Here is a 20597-nt window from a genome sequence, read left to right as displayed (position 1 = left end):
TATGCTATGGATTCTATTTAATCATAAAACATATATATGTGTCAATGCAATTGCTTATGTAACAACATATCAATTTATCTATCTATCATTCACTATTGAGTAAGGTTTGGGTAATTCATCATATACCATTTTTCTTTAATCGGTTTCGCTACGTTACCAACAACATTTCTGTCAACTTCTGCCAACTTTTATTTATAATTGTGTTTAATGGAAGTGTCTTCGTGGATGTGTCTAATAAAAATGTCTTTTTTATGGCTGTGTTTAATAAAAGTATCTTTATAGATATATTTTTTGGATATGTCTCTTTATATATGTGTTTAAAATATAATAATTAATTATTGTTAACAATAAGTTGGCAGATAATATATTGGTACCAGGGACGGTTCTATATACAATGGTGCGGGGGTAAGCGCCCCCATTATGATTTGAAATTTTTTTGAGTAGTATATGATAATAATATTTATTTGCCCCCATTAGATTATTAAATTTAACCCCATAATAATTTTTTACTCAACTTTTGGTATTTAACCGTCAATTTAAAAATTTTATATTAGAAATTCGTTAGAATGCTTAATTCTCAAATTTAAACGAAATTAGTGTGCCTTTTTAAAAATCAACTCAAAAAAATATTATTTATCTTCTTTTTAAATTAGCTTTAATTTTTGCATAGCAACTGTATTAATTGTAAGAACTTTTTTACCTATAAATATCAATAAGAGTCGACCTCTAATTGCGTTGGGAAGTGGATTTCTATATAATTATTTAGTAATATATATAAAAAGAGAGAAATTTTGAGGCTGATTTTTTTGGTTATGGAGAGGGAGTAGGTGCTTTGCAGGATTATGGAAGATGGGGTTCTACACCATTATGTGGGACAGCTTTTTTATCAGAGTTGGTGTGGAGAAATCGGACCCTCCGAATTCTTTGTTTCCAAAAATTTATATGCAAATCGGATGGTCCGTTTTGCTTGGAGGAGATGAAACTCACATAATGAAAATCGGACCCTGCGATTTCCCATTGAATAAATCGGATGGTCCGTTTTGTTCGTTGGAGAAGTAGGTTCTAGTAGTCGCATGGTCCGAGTTGTGCAGGATTTTCGTTTTTTTAATTCACAGTAAATGAAATCGGACCGTCCGTTTTTTCTGACACCACCCCAATGTCAAGCACCCCTCCTCCCTATATCAGCGTCTAGCACCAACCATGTCTCCATATTAAAATTCAAAATGGTACTCTATATTTTTCCTTAATAATAACTATAATTAAAATTTTATCAAACATTTACTCTCATGTATGTTAGGATAAGCTGATTATTTTCTTAATATGAAATACTAAATAATAGGAGCAATAATAAAAAAATGGTAGAAAATTTTAGAATTTATTTATATGCAGGTACAATTAATTTATAATAATAAGTAAATAACCATTTTAAATAAAAAAATTAGGTCTCTTAAAATTTAGGGTTTATTTGTGTTTATTATCTCACTTTTAATACAAATATTCATGTTAATTCAAATTCAATAAATATAATAATTAACTTGACACGTATTATATTAAACTAATTAAATATGTAAAATTATTTAACGATTTTATTATTATTTTTTAACGAAAATATTTTCATATGAATAATTATCAATAAATATACTAGAGAATCCATATCCTAAAAAACATGTTGATAAAGGTGGGATAGTATGTAGTCTTAAAGAGAAAAAGAGAATAAAAAAAAAAAATAGGGTTAGTCATGGTTGTTTATGTGAGCAGCAGCCGCAGTATAGTGGGTTGAAGGAGGCATAAAGAGAGTAACAAAAAAGAATACAAAAGATGGTCAAAATGAAAACCTCGAAGACTTGTTAATAATATTCCATCATCATCATTATTATTCAGCTTCACCTATCTTTATTGAAACTCACCATATTGCCCTACCTTTTTCTTTTCTTTTCTTTTTTTCCATATTTGTTTAATTTTTGTTGTCTGTTTTTGCTTTCGAACTTGTTCTAACTTGCTTCCATTTCTGCCCTCACCATGGATGTGTGTGATTTAATTTGCTTCAAAATAATAATAATAATAATAATAATAATAATAATAATAATAATAATAATAGGATTTTTTCTATAATAAAATAAAAAAATTATTATTTCTTCAAACATGATTTTTAGACTTTAATTTTTTAAATACGATTTTTTTTTTAGAATTTAAGCAAGTTCGTCGGACCAGCGAACTCTATAAATTTTATAGAGTTTGCCCGGATAAAGCGAACTTGCCAATTTTTTATTTTATTATATGGAAAAATGTCATCAACCAAGTAATTAACCTAATATATATTATGGAAATAAAGTTAACACGTACACACCATATTGTTAATCTATAATTCTTAGACAGTAATAAATTAATAATAATAAGACTATAAGAGCTTAGCTTAATAATCAAACAATTAATTAGTATTAGAGTAATAATACGTGTTGAATTTGCGAAAATATTTACTAACAACAAAATATTAGCCAAAAACAATCAAAACAATATCACTAATACTAAAGAAAATTATTATTATTTTTCGTTTAATGGTAGGTTTTCTTTGCTAGATTAATGGTAGGAGTTTGGTCCAACATAAACATTTTACACAAACATGATATTAAAATTAACCATGATACATATGTATTTAAGAGCTCATCCTTTAACGCGTCATAAAAATATTTTTTCTAAAAATTTAAATAAAAAAATACATAAATAATTATATCTTTAACACGTTCATTCAAATAGAATTTTTTTTAGTTTATTTAAATTTTATATTTTTTTTAATTTATTTTATGCTAAATTTTTTTTTAAGATCTAATAAGAATCAAACTTTAAATATTTCGGTCATAGAAATTCTGATATCCTATCATTGAAAGCACTTTTTTCAAAACTTAAAATCATAGAAGAAACCACATGAATGGTTAATTATACCTCATTTGTTATATTTTATACAAATCTTAACTCATTATATATTTTATATTAATAATTTAAATTTAGACTTTAGAAATTAAGATTTAGATATTTTTATTTTTAATAGCAAATTAATTTTCAAAAAAACATAACACTATCATATTTGATAAAATTTTATTAATAATTTTTGTGGTAAAATTAACATGCAGTAAGAATTTTATCATCAGCACTAAGCTTTGGCTCATATCTCCTCCTTAATTCCTACTTTAATTTTTTATTCTTTTTTTTATAATAATAAAAAAGAATATTCAAATGATAAAGCAGCTACTATTTTTCGAAGTATGTTGATTGTTGACTGTCAAAATTCTCTTTGATTGAGATAGTAATATGGACATGAAAGTGACTTGTATCCCCTCGTGGTTGTTATTGGGATAATTTGTGGGCCAAATTATATGATTTTTATGGTACGAATATTCATTGCATGCTACCAAATTATGCTGACTAGGATTCCACATTGTCCAATAGCTAGCTGCCAAATCTCTTTTTTTTTTTTCTCTATTATTTTTCTTTTTGTTATATACATTGATATATATTCTATTTTCTTTGTGGGGTTGCAATTCGAATTTTGGTTTACATAACTAAATGGTGTGGTCAAAGGGCCTTTCTAAGGTTCATGGTTTCTTTGATTGATAAGATCTTGGGACATTCTTTTTTTTTATTTTTAATTTTGTTTTGGAATTACGTTACATACATGCTCTTTTTGTGGGCCTTATTCATAGTTTGTTGACTTAGCAGTATTGTTTAATTTAGAGCCATGCTTTTGTTAAAAATCACATTTTTTTGTTAGCACCAAAGGTCATTGGTATTATGATGAGTAAGGCTAATAAGATTAATCATATAATTATAAAAAATAACTTCAACTGATTATTTTAACTTACTCCATTAAAAATTTTTAGATTGAATATTTAGTTCCTAAAAAATTTTTATTCTACTAAATTTTTTTGAGACGGATTGATTTCTATAAGAAAATTAATTCGAGTGATAGTAATAAAAGAGTATAGTATATTTTTTAGTTGTTTTAGATATATTTTGGAAACCAACTTGGGTTGGTCAAGTGGTCAGCTCACTCGTCCGCTTAAGCAAGTGTCGGGAGTTCGAATTCCGCCTTGTGCATGCAGCAACTCATTGGCCAGCAGCAGACCCTTAAATGGAGCTCCGATCCGCAACGGATTAGTTATTGGCCTATCGGGCTGGAAAATACTGTGAGCAACCAAATATATATATATATATATATATATTGCGAGTTGCGTTTTTTTGAGAAATTTTTATCTGAATGTTAGGTTTAATATTCAAAATTTGTCTGTTTTACTTGTGATTCTAGTTGGGGAATAAGTGTTTCTAGTATCTTGTAAGCACTAATTAGTTGTTTTCTTTCCATTAGAGTCGAGAGTTTGAACCAATTATAAAAAATAAATAAAAATTATTTTGTTTGATAATGATATTTTTTAGATTTAATTATCTTATAATAAAATTTGTTAGAAATTTATTTAACCATTCTAGCGCTCATATTAAATATATAGAAAAAAAAAAAGAAGAAGGAACATGTTATGGAAATAGTGTATTTTGGTCTTTATATATATTGTTTGAAAACCAATTTGGGTTGGTTGAGTGGTCAGCTCACTCGTTCACTTAAACAAGTGTCAAAAGTTCGAATCATGCCTTGTGTATGCAGCAACTCATTGACCAGCGACAGACCGTTAAATGAAGCTCAGATCCGCGATGGATTAATCATTGACCTGTTGAATTAAGAGATACCATAGGCAACCAAAAAAAATATATATTGCTTGAAGGGAAGGGTTTTGGCTTTCACATATCATTGCATTTATTAAAAAATGAGATAGCACACTTTAAACAATATTGATTATTGAAGTGTGACACATAGAATAGAAGTGCCTTTAAGAATCTTGGGTTTGTAGGATTACATATCAATTCAGTAGTTCAGACTTCTCTCTCCAATTCTGAGTTAAAGACAAGCAAAATTGTGTTTCCACATGCATTTTTCTTTACCTTTTCATACACCAATACTTGCTTAGCATAAAAAACAACAAAGAGGGAGAATATGTGTTGCAAATTAAAGTGTGTTTCACTTATTTTGTTGAATTAAATTTATATTATTAAAGTTTTGTACATATATATTCAATTATATTTAGTTTGTTAATCATTTAATAAAATTTTCTGATAATTGTATCATGATATAAATATAAAGATACTAAAAAAACAAAAATGTTTAAGAAATGCAACAAATACAAAATTAATAACATTTTAGGATAAAATTTATAACAATTATTAAAAATTATGATAATTATAAAAAAAAGTAATTATTTTTCATATTCATCACTACTTAGCAGTCATAAAACAAATAACATCAAATTACATTGTATTATAAAAAAATAATTATATATAGTGTCAAGTAAATAAAAAAATTAGTCTCCAAATCGGCTGTTATTAGTGACCAATTTTGTTAGTCGCTAAAATTGATCGTTGAATGAAATTTAGGGACCAAATTTTTTTAATCATAAAAAATTTATATCGATCATCAAATCAATCGCTATTAGTAACCAATTTTATTAGTCGTTAAAATCAGTTGTTATTCTGCTAATTTTCTATAACGACAATTTCGAATAAACAAAAATGTTGTTACTATATATTATGGGAAAATTTTCAAGTATACCGTCATACCGGTGTTTCAGTTATTTTTAACCGTTAATCTTAACTATAAAAAATATATATAATATATATAATTAAGATTAAGGGTTAAAAATCACTGATACATCAATATAACAGTACACTTGAAAATTTTCCTATATTATGTCTCAAAAATGGTGTGTGACAAGAAGTATCATTATCCAAAGGACAAGTACAACTTATCCTAATAAATTTGGATGAGTTTAATAAGAGGACAAATGTTTATCCTATATATGCACTTGAATTCACCACAAACCGTACCAATGAAGAAAAACAAAAATGAAGTTGTTGGCCACTGCCAAAGTTACATGTTCAAAATTCAAAGCACCGGCATCTCTTTGGAATTGTAGCAATAATAATGAATTTTATATATATTTTTTCTTTATCTCTCTTTTTCCTGCTTTATTAGAATGAATTTCATTGATGATTCCATTTATCAAGGTTTGCCACACTCAAACAACAGTAGTACACTAAAAAGTACTACAAAACACGGCCCTCCATTTATTCTCCCTTTAATTTTTTTCTTTTTTTTTTTCTTTATATGATCTCTAATCTCTAACAATATATAAACCCTCCCACCCCTTATCACATTTCCTCATCATCCATCACAAATTCCTCTTCTGCTTCTATATCTTTGTGTTACTTCAATTATTACTGTATTACTGTTATTATTATTATTATTATCTTTGAGGTTGGTCTTTCTGTTTATTTTATTTTCTACTATTATTTTCTACCACATACTATATATTTCCATATTATTATTCTTTAGCATTTAAATAAATACATAAATTGATAAATTATTGTATCTACCTTGAAACTTGTTTTATAGTTTTCAGAGACGCTAATCAATCAATGACGAATATTTTTTAATTATATTATTTTAGTAAACTTTTTTTTGTCCCTGTACTATTTTAAATTTATTATCATAAGCAGAATAATTCTTAGTAGTTATTTTGAGAAAAAAGTTTTTCTTTGATTAGGAGAAAACTATAGTTTCATTCAAAATAAATTAAATAATATTATTTTTTTAAATATTAGACAACTAATATTTTTTTTATTTTATATTTAAACCAATACTAATTAATTCTCTTGCTTATTCTGATGTAAGTCAGAATAAGCGAGTAATTATGAGCAGACCAGGGGACTGGAACTGCAGGTCATGCCAGCATTTGAACTTCCAAAGGCGGGATTCGTGCCAGCGATGCGGCGACTCGAAATACGGCGACAGAGTCGTCGATTTCGGGGGTTTTGGAGGAGGAGGAGGTAGAGGATCTTCATTTGGAATGATGACCGGTTCCGACGTTCGCCCCGGCGACTGGTACTGCGCCGCAGGTAACTGCGGTGCACACAACTTTGCTAGCCGCTCTAGCTGCTTTAAGTGTGGTGCATTCAAGGATGACTTGGCTGGCGCCTTCAACAGCGAATTCTCGCGCTCGAGATACGGCGGTGGCGGTGGCGGCGGCGGCGGTAGACCTGGATGGAAATCCGGTGATTGGATATGTAGCAGGTAATTTGATTTTGTTTCATGCCTATCATGTGTTTGTGTTTATGCTTACTAATATTTAAGCTTTAAGAATGTGTATATATGCTATCATGCATGCACTAAGTTTAACTTTGTGCATGGCTTTTATTCTAAAAAAAGAAAAAATTATATAAAATTTCTTATGCATGGATATGAATTCGGAATTTTGGATTCTGTTTTATTATTATTTATTTATTTTTTTGTTTGAACAGATCAGGATGCAATGAACACAACTTTGCTAGCAGACTTGAATGTTTCAAATGCAGTGCTCCAAGGGACTACTAGCTAATTAAGATGCTGCGAGATTTCTTTATTTAATTTCTTTGGGATGTTTAAGATCAATGATATGTAAAATCTGATGAAGAAAAAATTGTGGTTTCAAAAGGCCATGTTACAAGAGAAGTTATGATTAGCTAGCTAGTTATTACATTACATCCCTTAGGCTCTTTCTTTTTAAGAACTACAAATCAATGTTGTTTTGGTGCTTTTAAACTATTTTGTTTTTTTTTTGTCCTTTTTTTTTTTCCTTTTTTGTGTTAGAGAGTTCATCATTTATTGTATGGTGCTTGGTTTCTTAAATTAAGATGATTCTCCTTTCTCTACTTTTGTCATGAGATTGAACTAGTACTTATCACTGATTCATCATTGATCTAATCCTTAATACTAAGGGGTGGACCACTATATATAGTTTACATGGTATCTCATTATTAGATTCTTACAACTCAAAAGCAAAATGGAACTAGACACAGATATGTATATACCAAGAAATATATTTTTTTTGGGGTTTGACCAGAAGAATAATTGCAATTGCTTTGAATAAGCATCACAAACAATTCAGTTGTTCAAATGTGGAAAGAGAAAAAAAAAAAAAACAGAGGAAAAAAGAAAAAGAAGGAAAAGAGAGATTATTTTCAATATTTGAATTAATAAACCAAAGTTAACTCTCTATGAGTTAAGCACATATCTCTAGCTTAGCCGATTTTTATAAAACTCTATTCTATAGTATTGGTTTATTGAAACTCTATTTTTTAGAAATAAAATACAAGGTGAAAGTCATAGAACCATACATTAATCTTATATATAAATTTCTAACATAATTTATGGTGTTTAGTATGTTTCTAAAATATAACTCAAACTACATACATCTTTCGTTTTCATGACTTCACAAAAAAAATTAGTTAGCATATTTGAGACAAAACTCAACATTGGATTCCCTTGGTTGAATGTAAAGTATACCTTTAAAAAGAATATGAACATTGTGGATTCAAAAGATAACTCAAGACTCTTCAAACTATATATGCTTTTATGTAGGTCTATTGTCTGCCTTTCAGGCAAGCTTTATTTATATTTAGTGAAGTGTCTCCAATTCTTTTCAGGAAAGCTTTATGTTGGTAAAGTAGTGTCTCCACATCTAAGATTATGCACAACTTACATGGCCTTTGCTTTTTTATTACTATTATTAATTAATGCTATTAGTTTGTTTTTGTTTTTGTTTTTGTTATTGGTAATGGTGAAGGTTATAAAATATTTTGAATCTTTTTACTACTATATAATATTAATTATTAAGTGTATATTTTATTTTCTTAGTATAAAAGATGCACTCTTTAAATTGTTTTCATTTCTTTTTATTTATTTTTAATATAATGAAAAAATGTAAGAAATGGCTAAAAAATTATACATATAATATTCTTCTTATTCAAAATTAGATTAACCTATCAATTTTAAGGTTGAATTGGAATGATTTGTGATTAGACTTTCCAATATAGGACATTTTTATTATTAGACAAGCTCCCCCTTTCCTTTTTGGGTTCCCCTGTCTAGCAAGTTGGAATTATTTTAGAAATAATTATAGTAAGTGTACACAAAAAATTAGCTACCAAATTAGTTATTAGTATAAATTATGTGTTAAAATATAAAATATTCATTAAAAATAAATTAAATAATATATATATTTATATACAAATATATGATAATTGATATAGTAATTAATTTTAGTGTACAAATAGTATTATTTTTAGATATCATAAGTACATACAATTATGTTTATTATTTGAGGGGAAAACAAAAGAGATTCTTAATTATAAATGAGGAAATTATTTCTATTGGTTTTTAGAAAAGTTGGCATCAATAGATGAACAACACCAATGAGAATACTAAAAAGAAGTGAAGGATAAAAGATCATTGTTTTTCTATTTTCTATTTCAATCCGTTGAATCAAAGTATCAAACACTTATGACTAGTTTATTCCCCCCCCCCCCCCCAACAAAAAAAACAAAAAAAAAAGGGGAAAAACACACATTACTAAGTAAAAAATGGTAACTGATCATAAGAATATAATTTTAATTACTTTCAAATTTTAGTTATCATGAACTAAAGATATTAACCCCATTGAATATTACAAGTGACATTAACCAAATAAAATCCTTTTTATCTCTAAAGGATTTCCCATTGGATAGTGAGGAAAGAGGTCCAACATATCATCAAAGGCAAGGAAGAGAGTTGATTGCCCTGATTATAAGAACTTGAAATGCAATAGATTGCAAACATCTTCCATGTCCTTTCTGTTCAAAACTTCAATTACAGGTTGCGTGCTCCATAGTGGCTATATCAGGCAGCACAACCTCAAACATCTAAATAGAGATGAACAACTATTTACATCTCTATATATTTGCCACCATCATTCAATGTGTTCTTGTAGATTATATTAGTTTGAAAAACAATTCTCTGCTTACAATAGAAAATAACACAATAACAACGACAATATGACTACGGATATTAAATACCTCTTTCCCGTTAAAATAAAAAATAAAACTAGCCTTTAAAAGACCCAAGGAAATAAAAAAGCCTTAATAATAATAATATTCACCATTCTCAAGTGAGAATAATACACGGGCTTATACACAGAATTGGGCCTTTACTAAGGATACCAACAAAGTATTGGTGTCAAATAATTTCGGATTTTTTTTTTCAATTCATTTGAACAAAAAAGAAAGCCCATTACAATTGTCTTCCCTAGCGACATTTCATGCGAATTTAATTTTTCGACGGACATCAAAATCAACTACTAAAATCAGCCACCAATATATTTGTGTATAAATACATGTGTAATTTAATTTATTTTCAACGTGTATTTATATTCCGACATGTATTTTATACTGGTGGCTGACTTTGATGGCTGATTTTAGTGTACACATAGCATTGTTCTTAATTTTATTTATTAGGTTGGTTGGTTTTTCTCAAAACATGATGATAGCAACAGCCAATAACAGCCTCGGCTTCTATAATATTAGTACAGCTTCATATCTGTTTTCTTCATGTCCTCTCTCTCTCTCTCTCTTCTTTGTTAGGCACATTACACAAACAGCTTAAATCTGCTTCTCTCATTTATAACATTTATCTTTCTATACTTAAACTCTCTGCGTATACATATATAATTCTACACACATTCGTTATTATTATTTTTTTAAATTTATGCATTCAAATACAAAAAGAGGATATACTACAAATCCTGCTTAGGCAACAAGTATGATGCAAACAAAAGTCCCAAGTTCTAAATGGAAGCCTTAAATAAAACTACACATTCCTAGAATGTTAACAATTATAGCGCCGACAATACAACACTCTAAATAGCATTAAACCCAAGACAATACAATAGTCTATCTGTGAAAATGACTCCAATTATCCAACAAAATCCATGTCCATTCTAGCTTCCATGGGTGGGAAGAACAATCATAAATAGCCATCTTGAATATCTACTGCATTCCAATAGATACAAAACATAAGAAGTTAGAACCCCAAAGAAACCCTAGGATTCAAAATATCATCCTATTACAAGACCAAAACATAAATAAATAACACCCATTAGGTAAACTGTTAAACAGTTGAGCATGATGTTGACAACTATAGGTCATGTGAACTTTAAGTCTGACATCTAAAACTATAGCTCATGTGCAAAATCAACGCAATGACGTTTTAAGATTGAGCAAAAAGAACCTCAAATGACGAAATTAGTGAATTACCCTCATTTTCAGGGGTTTATTAAGAAAGAATATATGAAAGAGGAGCTTTTTGTCCAAATCGTGCTTCTCCTAAGAAATAAAAGACTCTATTATGCACTATCAAAATTACAGTTATTGATCAAATTACTCCCTAACAAGTAACAAGACTCAAATTTGTAAATCATAATTTGCAAAGGTCATGTTTGGACAACATTTTTTCCTTTCTTTTTTAAGACCTAATCTGAAAAACTGAAAATCATACAAACTTACTAGTGGCTGAAAATCTAAATTCCAACAATTACAGATTCTTACTCAGATTATTACTTAGCCGTTATTGTCCTTAAGAGCAAGGAAATCAGTTTTTTTTTTTCATAAATCCTCAAAAATCCTTCAGTTGATTTTTCACAATTTCTCTAGAATGGAGAGTCCATAAACCCTAACAGTTCAGTCCTCTTGTATATTGTAAAATCCAAAATAAGGGTAAAGTTAACCACTTCAACCTCCATGCTTTCTTTATCCTCCTTTTCCATCACACCCCTTCCAAAACAAACCACAATAAGACTAATTTAACTCTAAACTCTCTCTGTCTTCCAAATCTGCCCAATTAGCCAATTCTGAATACTATTTGAAACTATCAATTTTATTATAAACCAAAGAATGTGTGGCATGTAATGTAGTCATGCAAATTGAGATCCAAGTGGTGCAAGCCTTGTCCTTGCACCATAAACAGCCTCAGAGCAATTATTCACAAACAGAAATTTGTAATTCTTGATGACACTTCACCCAACACACTTCAATACCTCAACCCTTCCAAACACAACTTTTGTAGTTCTTATGTCTATTCTAACAACAATGCTACAAAAGCCGAAGTATTTTAACCAGAATTTTTCACAGGATCACGATGATGATTAAATGAATATAGTATAGTGGTAGAATCCACTTTCCAATCCAAAGCTAGTAATCATTCTACACCATCATAACAATTAAATTGAATTCAAGCAACCTAGCAATGTCCTTATTCTTTTTGGTGATAAGCAATGTTCTGGATTCAAAATGTATTACCTAACTACGCAATGTTCTTACTCATACCACATTGTTCTTAAACTTAATTAGAGAAAAGATTCTGGCTATCTAGATATAAATTCATACTCAGCTAGTAAAGCTGCAAAAGGTACCAAATCACAACAGCTAACCACCTACAAAAACAACAAAACGGGGTACAGTTCATCACAACTTGCAATTCTACCACTCAGTGCATATAAAGCAATCTCCTCTTATTCCAAAACCTAACTATAATAGTGAACTGTAAGTTATAACTGTCAATAACTAAAATGAACCAATAACTTATATCTCAAACAAGCAACACATGAACATTCTTATTCAAAATTTGCAATACCTCTCAATGAGACGGAATCATGCCGGTCTTCCTCGCATAAGCGAAGATCCCACCGGCCTCGATAACAGGGCCGGCATCTCCAATTGATTTCAGCGCATACTCCTTTCCAGTGGTATGATTGATCAGCTTACTCTCCTTCAACTCAATCGTAACAACATCACCAGTCCTACACTCCTCGCACAACCTCCCCTCCGATTCCAGCGGGTAAACTTCTCCGGTCGCCACTGAGTTCCGGAAGAATATCCTCGCGTATGACTCCGCAACCACGGCCGCTGCACCCGACGCGCCAAGCGCAACTGGCGCGTGTTCACGGGATGATCCGCAGCCGAAGTTGGCGCCGGCGATGACGACTGTGTACTTGGTTTTCGACTCGCCGGGCTCGACGAAACGCGTGGCGTAGGAGGACGGGAGGCCGATGAGCGCGTAGGTTCCCAGCTTCTCGTACTCGTCGGGTTTTGACGGAACGAGAGTGAGGTACTCAGCGGGGATGATTTGGTCGGTGTCGATGTTGTCGCCGACGACGTAGCAGAGGCCGTGGAAGGTTGTTTCTGCGGCGGTGGTGGAGGAAGAAGGGGATGAGGTGGCGCGTGGGGTGAAGAGAGAGTGGATGCGCGTGGAGGTGGAAATGGCGGTGGAGATGGCGCGTGAAGTTAGGGTTTGGTTTGGGTGAGTGGGGAATGTGAGGGAGTGAGAGGGAGAGAATGGAAGTTTGGGTTTGTGTGAGGAGGTGGTGAAGGTGGTGAGGTTTTGAGGTGTGGTTGTTGTGAATGCCATTGTTTCTGTTTTCGTTTTTCTTTGGTGACGGCGAAGGTAAAACACACACTCTGCTTTTGTAATTGATTGGAACGACGTCGTTTGAACTGGGTGGCAAACTTGGGTTATGGAGTCAATGTGGTGACGGCTATAATGTTCTGATTTGAATTTTATTCTTCTAATACAAAACTTTTACCTGCACAACAAAATTAGAATTTCTATTAGAGTCCTTACAATAAACTTGTCTTTTCATTTATTAATTATGAATCTAACTAATTCAGTAATTCATGGGGTTGTATAAAAAACTAACAATTAGAAAATATTTTCAATTAGACAAGAAATTTTTCAAATTTTCTTGTATTTTTTTTATGATCATCAATACTATGATGTCGTATAGATTTTATTCTTTAGAGTGGGAAGTTAGCAATATATAATAGGACTATGCTACGTGTACACTAAAATCACTCATTATAAAATACATGTTGAAACACACATGTATTTATATACAAATACATTAGTGGCTGATTTTAGTAGCTGATTTTAGTATACGAATAATATTTTTGTTGATAGTTAATAATCGTTAAATAATAATTTATAGTCAAATCTATCAAGTCATCTAACGGTTTTCAATTATCAACTTCATGTGAAAACAATTAGATGAGAGTTTTCACCTAATTATATATATTGCCTTTGTAATAATATTATATATTCTTCTCTTTATCCGAAAAAATAAGTTAAATCAGTATCATGTTCAACTTTAATTGATTTTGAAGAAAGAAAAAAAAAAGCTGAAATGAAAAGATGTAACTAACTATGCAGAATAAGCACAGCATCATGCAATGTTTCCAAAAGAATTATGCAAAATCCTCTATTCAGAAGAATCAGTACAGCATAAATCAATGAACTTCACATGTATCTACAATTCAATTCCTGCTGAATATTCTTCACTAACTAGCCTATCATTTTAGAAGTTAGAACTCTATATATCCTAGTGTCTGCAATACTCTTGAACGATACTAGTGCTTTTACCTACTACTACAGCAAAATTGAAGTATCTGTGCATCATAGCTACTACAATCTCCTGATTCATCAGTGCCTCTTTACCTTCACAACTTCCTCTCCAGCAAAACTACGAACAATCTTCCTTACATCTTTTTTAATAGAAAAGAATGCTGATGCTACTGCAATGTACATTGCTGGATATATATGAACACTTTTAGCATGCCCCATAATGACTTCTCTAATTAGAGCCCACATGAGAAGAAGCATTCCAAGGAGACTCATTCTACCTGGTTTTATCAGCCCATTAATTGCTCCTCCCACTGACAAGTAACTTCCGGCTATAACCTGCAAGAGGAACCCGGATCGAAAATGAGTACCAAATATAATCAACATTTGTTTCTTAGCTCAAAGATTTGACAGGCCTGAGGGCCTATGCACTAAGGCATATGGCCTAGACCCAAACGAGGGTCGGCTGTACTAACAAAGAAGGGGAAGCCAGAAGCTGAAAGCCTTTTTTTTTTACCCCCTTCTCTTGTGGAAGTGAGCTGAACAGAGTCAATATTAACAAAGTCAAGGTCATCTCAACGATAACATGCTTAGATTAGATTTGAGCTCATAAGAATATAGTTCACTAGAAACCAATACACAAATTCTACACTTAAGACTTCGTATTACTAAACTAATAGGTGAATCAATTCTCTAACATAAAATTTTTGCATGAGCTGATCATATGTATATTTCCACTATCTATTAAGAAAGTGAAGCTTAGTCTGCAACTTAGAAACGAATTCTAAATAAGAATTAGGAAATATATATAACTGGATCATGTGAAAATTTTTCATAAGAGAAGATCGATTCTTGTATATTCAACCTCTAGGCGTTGAAGATCTGATGCAGCCGAGACTGGCCTTGTATTTAATTTGTGCCGCTCGAGCAAATTTCCAAAGCTCGGAAACGGTTTCCAGTGGATAATAGCCTTTGCAATAGCTCCTGGGTAGAGAAGAGCCTTCACTATGAAAACTGGGAAGACCTCACTTGCAATCAACTGAGAAGATGTCACTTCTAATGGTGTCTTACATATTCCAATTCTGCATGGAACACTGGGAAAACCCAATTGAGAACTTTTCCTTAGCATCATTGCCAATAGTAGTGCAAAAAAAGTTGTTTTGAAATTTGAATCATCATTGAAACACATAATTTAGAGCACTATTTCAGAACTTCATTTCAGGAACAAGAGAAAAAAAGAGCCCACTTTATGACCTTATTGCACTTTTTTTGTTTATACATATCCCGTTCGAGTCATACAATCAATTATCAGATTAGACTGCGTACATTATACATTATATCCTATGGATGCGACCCTTTCTCAGACCTTGTGTTTACACATAATACTTGTGCACCAAACTGCACTTCATAATCAACTGATCTAAAATAAGAACAAAATATGTTCCTAAATGTTAAATATTACACCACCCTTAATTTCTTTTCTTCTTTAGTCTTTGCCCCTTAATCTCTTGCTGAACAAGCCTTTTCCATCCCAAGAACTCAAAACCACTGGCTAACACTAAACCATTGTAATGCTAATCATCACCCCCCTAACTTCTGATTATTTAATTTAAATTCTGATTTTTATATTGCTGAAAAAGAAAATGACAAGAAGCATTCATTTTCTTCTTTAATGGTTTCATTATGAATAGGGTACCCTGAATCAATGACCAATTTTCCCCCTTTCTTCTCACTTACTAGTTACTACTAGTGTGTGGTTCAAATTTCTAGCTTCTTATTTTAATCACACCACTATTTGTAATCTAAACGTGATAAAACAAAAACGGCGAGACAATAAACAATTAAAGAAAAAGAAACTATTGACGGGAGAATAAAATTGATAGGTATACCTGAAAATGGGGACTTGAAAGATGATGATAACGAAATATATTGAGAAAGCAATGGAACAAATTAGGTTAGCCCATCTCTTGGAAGAAGCCATGGAATTGAAAGTCGAAATCTTTTTGAAAAGAACTTCCAAAAGGGTCCCCCAATTTAAGATGTTACAGTTTTTGACAGCTTCAATTTAAAGCTTGTGTTTTTAATTTCCAATTTTTACGATAATGAGAAAATGAGAATTGGTTAATGTTGAATTTTTTTTATTTTTTATATGCTAATTTTATATCTTAAATTCTTATCAACTCTTTCCAAAAAAAAAAAATTTCTTATCAACTGTGTTTTTTTTTTATTAACTTCTTTATAAATATTTACTTATTCATTTATTTTTATGCATTTAACGAGAGTTAAATTTAAAAACAAAATTTCAATCATATTGTCTAGAAATTTTAGATAATTGTTATATATCTTCACTTAATGTTTCTATTTAAATTTGAGAAAGGGTTTGAATTAAGTCTAAATATTTTTATTTTTTACAGCACTAATTAAGATATTTAGGCAGATTGTAGAACAAATATTGACATGCACCAAAATAAGACAAATTTATGCAAAATAAAAAATGCAGTAAAATTTATATGACAAATTTATGCTTCTATTTAAGAGTCTGGTCAATAATTACTATATATACAAGTCATAATTTAAATTATTGATATTTATTTAAATAAATGAATGATTTGATCACTCAAACAATTTAAGTCGAGTAAATTGTAGTAAATTTTATTCATTAATTTAAGAAATTACAATTACCAGGTACCAAACAAGTGTGACCTGGGCCCAGAAACTCAGCTTCATTGTTGATTGTTGGGCTGCACTTCACTTTCTCACTTTATTGACCCCTAATATTTTCCTTCTAAAAAACACTTGTGCAGCTCATTTATGGGCATTTCACAAAATGGGTCTTGTATCAAAATTTTTTAGCAGTTTTTTTTGTTGTTTACGGTCTCATCCCTTAACTCGTTAGGATAAGGACTAATTTGTCGCGAGATTTGAACTCTCGATACTTACTTAAGCAGACGAATGAGTTGACTACTCGACCAACTCAAGTTGGTCTTTTATATTGTTTAAGAAACAAACTTATTTTATTAACCAAATAGAATTAACTTATGTTAAATTAACCATAATTGATAAAAAAGTGTTTCTTTTGGGGTGGAGAAAAAAAAGTAAGTATTTTTCTTTTGAAAAGGCAAATCCAACTATGGTAAATATTCTCTTACCTTTTGGCAATCATGAAGCAACACCATCCTGAGATTTTTAAAAGGCAAGCCCGTCCAAAACCAACCAAACATATTAAATTCAACTTGGAGGGCCTCACATGTGACATCAAAGTTGAGATGACATTACTCCACATCACATGTGGGTCACACATCTCCATGCAATAATTTGTGTGGTACCCCTCTATTCAAGCAACAAAAACATAAATTTAAATTCTATGAATAATTTTTGTGAGAAATTTTTTATTTTAAAAGTTACTTAATATTTTTTAAACTTTCTTATAATAATTAAAATATTTAATCTTTACTTATCTATTATTTTATTACTTGATTATTCTTAAGATAAAAATTGGTTCCCATATATCATCTAACATTTCATAAAGTTGCAACATAGTATTGTATTTATCCAAGAAAAGGATTTGTAATAATTGAACGGCAGCAATCATATGTGAATCGAAGTGATGAGTATAAAGCACAGAATCCAATTCTCTAATTTTACTTTTATTTTTGTTTATGCCATGTCAAATAAATAAACCTCATAAGTGGTTGACATAAGTCTTTGAAAAGCTTTATTAACATAAATTTTTTTTAATTAATTTCTAATCATTCAAGTAATTAGTCTAACCGATTTTTAACTATTTAAATAATTAATCTAAACAGTCTTTGTAAATAATAATTTATATTGATTTGAAACCGATTAAAAAATTTTAAATTGCGAATAATTACTTTATCTTTCGAACAAATGATTAAGAATCGAAAATGGCATTTATTTATTATTTATTGGAGAAAAACTTAAAACAGCCCCTGACAATTACCTCAAAAGATAACAAGACCCTCGACAAAAAAAAAATACCAACCCAACTCCTGAACTTTATTTTTATGGGACTGATTAGCCCCTGTGCCAAAAAAAAAGTTAATGTTATTTTTTTTTGCACAGGAGCTAATCAGTCCAAAAAAAATCAAGAGTCGAGTTGGGTGTTTTTTTTCTTGAAAACCTCGTTGTCCTTTCGAGATATTTGTCAGGATTGGGTAGGGTATTCACTCTTATTTATTTATATACTTAGCACCTATGTTTCTGTTAGTAGCCTCACATGGCAAGTTGAAGAGAGGGGAAAAAAAAAAACAAAAAATAAAAGATAAGATTTGTCACACTCAATATACAAAAGCTAATCATCATTCATCAACTCTGAAACCTTTCTTCCATTTCCAACAACCAACCATGTCTATGATGTGGAACAACCTTCCCTTTGATCTCTTATCCAACATCTTCTCTTTTCTCTCACCAGATTCCTTGGCCATAGCAAGAACAGTTTGCAGAAACTGGCATGCATGTTCAAATTCTTATCCTTTGATTCCAAGAATTACAAACTGTGCAACAAAGTGTAAGGCTCTTCAACCATGGTTCTTGGCTCTTCCAATAAGAAACCATAGACCATGTTGCTATGCACATAATCCAGATACCAACAATTGGCATGAGCTTCCACTTGAGTTCTTACCAATTTCATTGGTTAAACCAATTGCTACAATTGGAAGCCTAATCTTGTTGAGGATCACAAACTCCACAACACTTCAACTTGTTCTATGCAACCCTTTTACAAGGCAATTTAGGTACCTTCCTAATTTGAACATGTCAAGGACTAATCCTGCTGTTGGAGTAACCCTTTCGGAGTATCCGAAAAATGATGTTCTGTTTCAGTTTCCTTGCTTTAGAATCTATGTAGCTGGTGGCATGTCTGAGGCATCATCACAAGGTGGTGCAACATATAATCCAACTTCAGAGATGTATGATTCAACAAAGAACAATGAGAACTGGGAAATTGTTGGGTCAATGCCTGTGGAATTCTCTGTTAGGCTAACAGTTTGGACACCAAATGAGAATGTGAACATCAAGGAGAAATTGTATTGGATCACATCTGCAAGGGCATATAGTGTTATGGGGTTTGATGTTAGCAACAATACATGGTTCCAACTCGGCGTGCCCATGGCGGAGAGGCTCGAATTCGCGACACTTGTTAGGAGGAGCCATGAGAATTTGGGACTTGTTGGTGGAACTTGTGATGGTGGTGGTTGCATTTGGGAGCTGAATGATGATGGGGGAACATGGTGGTTAGTGGATAAGGTTCCAATTGAATTGGGGTTGAGATTGTTGTCAGGGCAGAGGAATTGGGATAGTGTGAAATGTGTTGGTAGTGATGGTGTTATTTGTTTGTATAGGGATCTTGGTTCTGGAATGGTGGTTTCTAGAAGAATTGGTGAAAAGGGTAAGTGGGAATGGAATTGGGTTGAAGGGTGTGGTTTTGTTAAGGGGAAACAAGTGCATAATTGCTCAATTAGAGGAACACTCATACACCCAACTCTTGCTTCCTCTGTTATCTTTTGAATGAGTCTTTTTTTTTTTTTGTTACAAGTTTGTAAGTGATTGGATTTTGTATGAATTTGTGTGAATTCTAGCTAAACACCTGCAAATAGTACTTCGACGTTCAATTTCAGTGATCTTGTAATCAATGAAATAATTAGTTTAAATTGATGAGTATATAATTATGTTATATGCTAGCTTTTTTTTGTTATCCATAGTATTTCCTAACTCAACAGGTTAAGAACTAATTCATTGCCAATTTGAACTTCATTTAAGGGTCTGCTGCTGACCAATGAATTGTAAGGCGGAATTCAAACTCTCGACATTTATTTAAGCGGACGAGTGAGTTGATTATTCGACCAACCCAAGTTGGTTTTCAATAATGGTAGCTAGTAGTTATGTAATTGCTGGACACTACTACATTAGTTTTGAGACACATGATTTTGATGCTTCCCATGTGACAAAGGTTCTCTTCAATTCCTTGTAGAACATGTCCCCTGTTTCTCCATGATTTTGATTATACTTGCATTCAAATTATTTAGGAATGAATTCATTTGACTATATGCGGGGAGCTGAGGATGCAGAGCGTGAGAATTCTGCTTTTGTCTGGGGCTGTAGTGTTATTTTGAATAGAGTTGGGCCACTACTGTAAATTTAGTATTCTCTAGGGGTTAATGTGAAATATGTGGCTGCTCTTGGGGATAATGTACAAAAACAAGACATCAGGGTCAGACCTCTGTCTAATGAAATTATG

General features: G+C 31.3%; 4 protein-coding genes across 9 annotated transcripts; 2 read left to right on the top strand and 2 right to left on the bottom strand.

The window, feature by feature from the left end:
- Positions 1-6234: 6234 nt before the first annotated feature.
- Positions 6235-7788, top strand: LOC112777657 (RNA-binding protein involved in heterochromatin assembly dri1). 2 transcript variants are annotated; one of them, XM_025822036.3, is made up of 3 exons: positions 6235-6355; positions 6777-7171; positions 7399-7788. In XM_025822036.3, the coding sequence occupies exons 2-3, from the start codon at positions 6792-6794 to the stop codon at positions 7469-7471; spliced, it is 453 nt and encodes a 150-aa protein (XP_025677821.1). In that variant the 5' UTR covers positions 6235-6355; positions 6777-6791; the 3' UTR covers positions 7472-7788. The 2 variants fall into 2 exon arrangements, with proteins under 2 accessions (XP_025677821.1, XP_025677822.1); XM_025822037.3 differs by having other exon boundaries at positions 6250-6355; positions 6773-7171.
- A 2821-nt stretch (positions 7789-10609) lies between these two features.
- LOC112775576 (3-isopropylmalate dehydratase small subunit 1) lies at positions 10610-13535 on the bottom strand. 4 transcript variants are annotated; one of them, XR_003189587.3, is made up of 3 exons: positions 12581-13535; positions 12334-12380; positions 10610-10941 (listed from the first exon to the last, which is right to left on the bottom strand). XR_003189587.3 is itself a non-coding variant. In XM_025819288.3 (2 exons), the coding sequence occupies exon 1, from the start codon at positions 13352-13354 to the stop codon at positions 12584-12586; it is 771 nt and encodes a 256-aa protein (XP_025675073.1). In that variant the 5' UTR covers positions 13355-13535; the 3' UTR covers positions 10610-10941; positions 12581-12583. The 4 variants fall into 4 exon arrangements, 2 of the variants coding, with proteins under 2 accessions (XP_025675073.1, XP_025675074.1); XR_003189588.3 differs by having other exon boundaries at positions 10610-10938; XM_025819288.3 differs by lacking the exon at positions 12334-12380.
- Positions 13536-14175: 640 nt separating this feature from the next.
- LOC112775577 (uncharacterized) lies at positions 14176-16436 on the bottom strand. Of its 2 annotated transcripts, none has more exons than XM_025819290.3 (3): positions 16231-16436; positions 15207-15435; positions 14176-14680 (listed from the first exon to the last, which is right to left on the bottom strand). In XM_025819290.3, the coding sequence occupies exons 1-3, from the start codon at positions 16320-16322 to the stop codon at positions 14423-14425; spliced, it is 579 nt and encodes a 192-aa protein (XP_025675075.1). In that variant the 5' UTR covers positions 16323-16436; the 3' UTR covers positions 14176-14422. The 2 variants fall into 2 exon arrangements, with proteins under 2 accessions (XP_025675075.1, XP_025675076.1); XM_025819291.3 differs by having other exon boundaries at positions 15207-15423; positions 16231-16400.
- A 2149-nt stretch (positions 16437-18585) lies between these two features.
- LOC112779490 (F-box only protein 6) lies at positions 18586-20033 on the top strand. The gene has a single exon (XM_025823787.3). It carries the CDS (start codon positions 18707-18709, stop codon positions 19865-19867), a length of 1161 nt encoding a protein of 386 aa, XP_025679572.1. The 5' UTR covers positions 18586-18706; the 3' UTR covers positions 19868-20033.
- Positions 20034-20597: the final 564 nt, after the last annotated feature.

This window comes from Arachis hypogaea, chromosome 19 (assembly GCF_003086295.3).
Source record: "Arachis hypogaea cultivar Tifrunner chromosome 19, arahy.Tifrunner.gnm2.J5K5, whole genome shotgun sequence".
Taxonomy (NCBI): Eukaryota; Viridiplantae; Streptophyta; class Magnoliopsida; order Fabales; family Fabaceae; genus Arachis; species Arachis hypogaea.
Note: the sequence above shows the minus strand (reverse complement) of the source record. Positions and strands in the feature narration are given on the sequence as shown.

Excerpts from the sequence above, each read along its gene's own strand:
- LOC112777657 (XM_025822036.3), top strand. The coding sequence starts at position 6,792 with ATGAGCAGACCAGGGGACTGGAACTGCAGGTCATGCCAGCATTTGAAC. Across the intron at positions 7,172-7,398 it reads GGTGATTGGATATGTAGCAG|ATCAGGATGCAATGAACACA; the intron begins GTAATTTGATTT and ends TTGTTTGAACAG.
- LOC112775576 (XM_025819288.3), bottom strand. The coding sequence starts at position 13,354 with ATGGCATTCACAACAACCACACCTCAAAACCTCACCACCTTCACCACC.
- LOC112775577 (XM_025819290.3), bottom strand. The coding sequence starts at position 16,322 with ATGGCTTCTTCCAAGAGATGGGCTAACCTAATTTGTTCCATTGCTTTC. Across the intron at positions 15,436-16,230 it reads TTTCAAGTCCCCATTTTCAG|TGTTCCATGCAGAATTGGAA; the intron begins GTATACCTATCA and ends GGGTTTTCCCAG. Across the intron at positions 14,681-15,206 it reads CAGATCTTCAACGCCTAGAG|GTTATAGCCGGAAGTTACTT; the intron begins GTTGAATATACA and ends TTCCTCTTGCAG.
- LOC112779490 (XM_025823787.3), top strand. The coding sequence starts at position 18,707 with ATGTCTATGATGTGGAACAACCTTCCCTTTGATCTCTTATCCAACATC.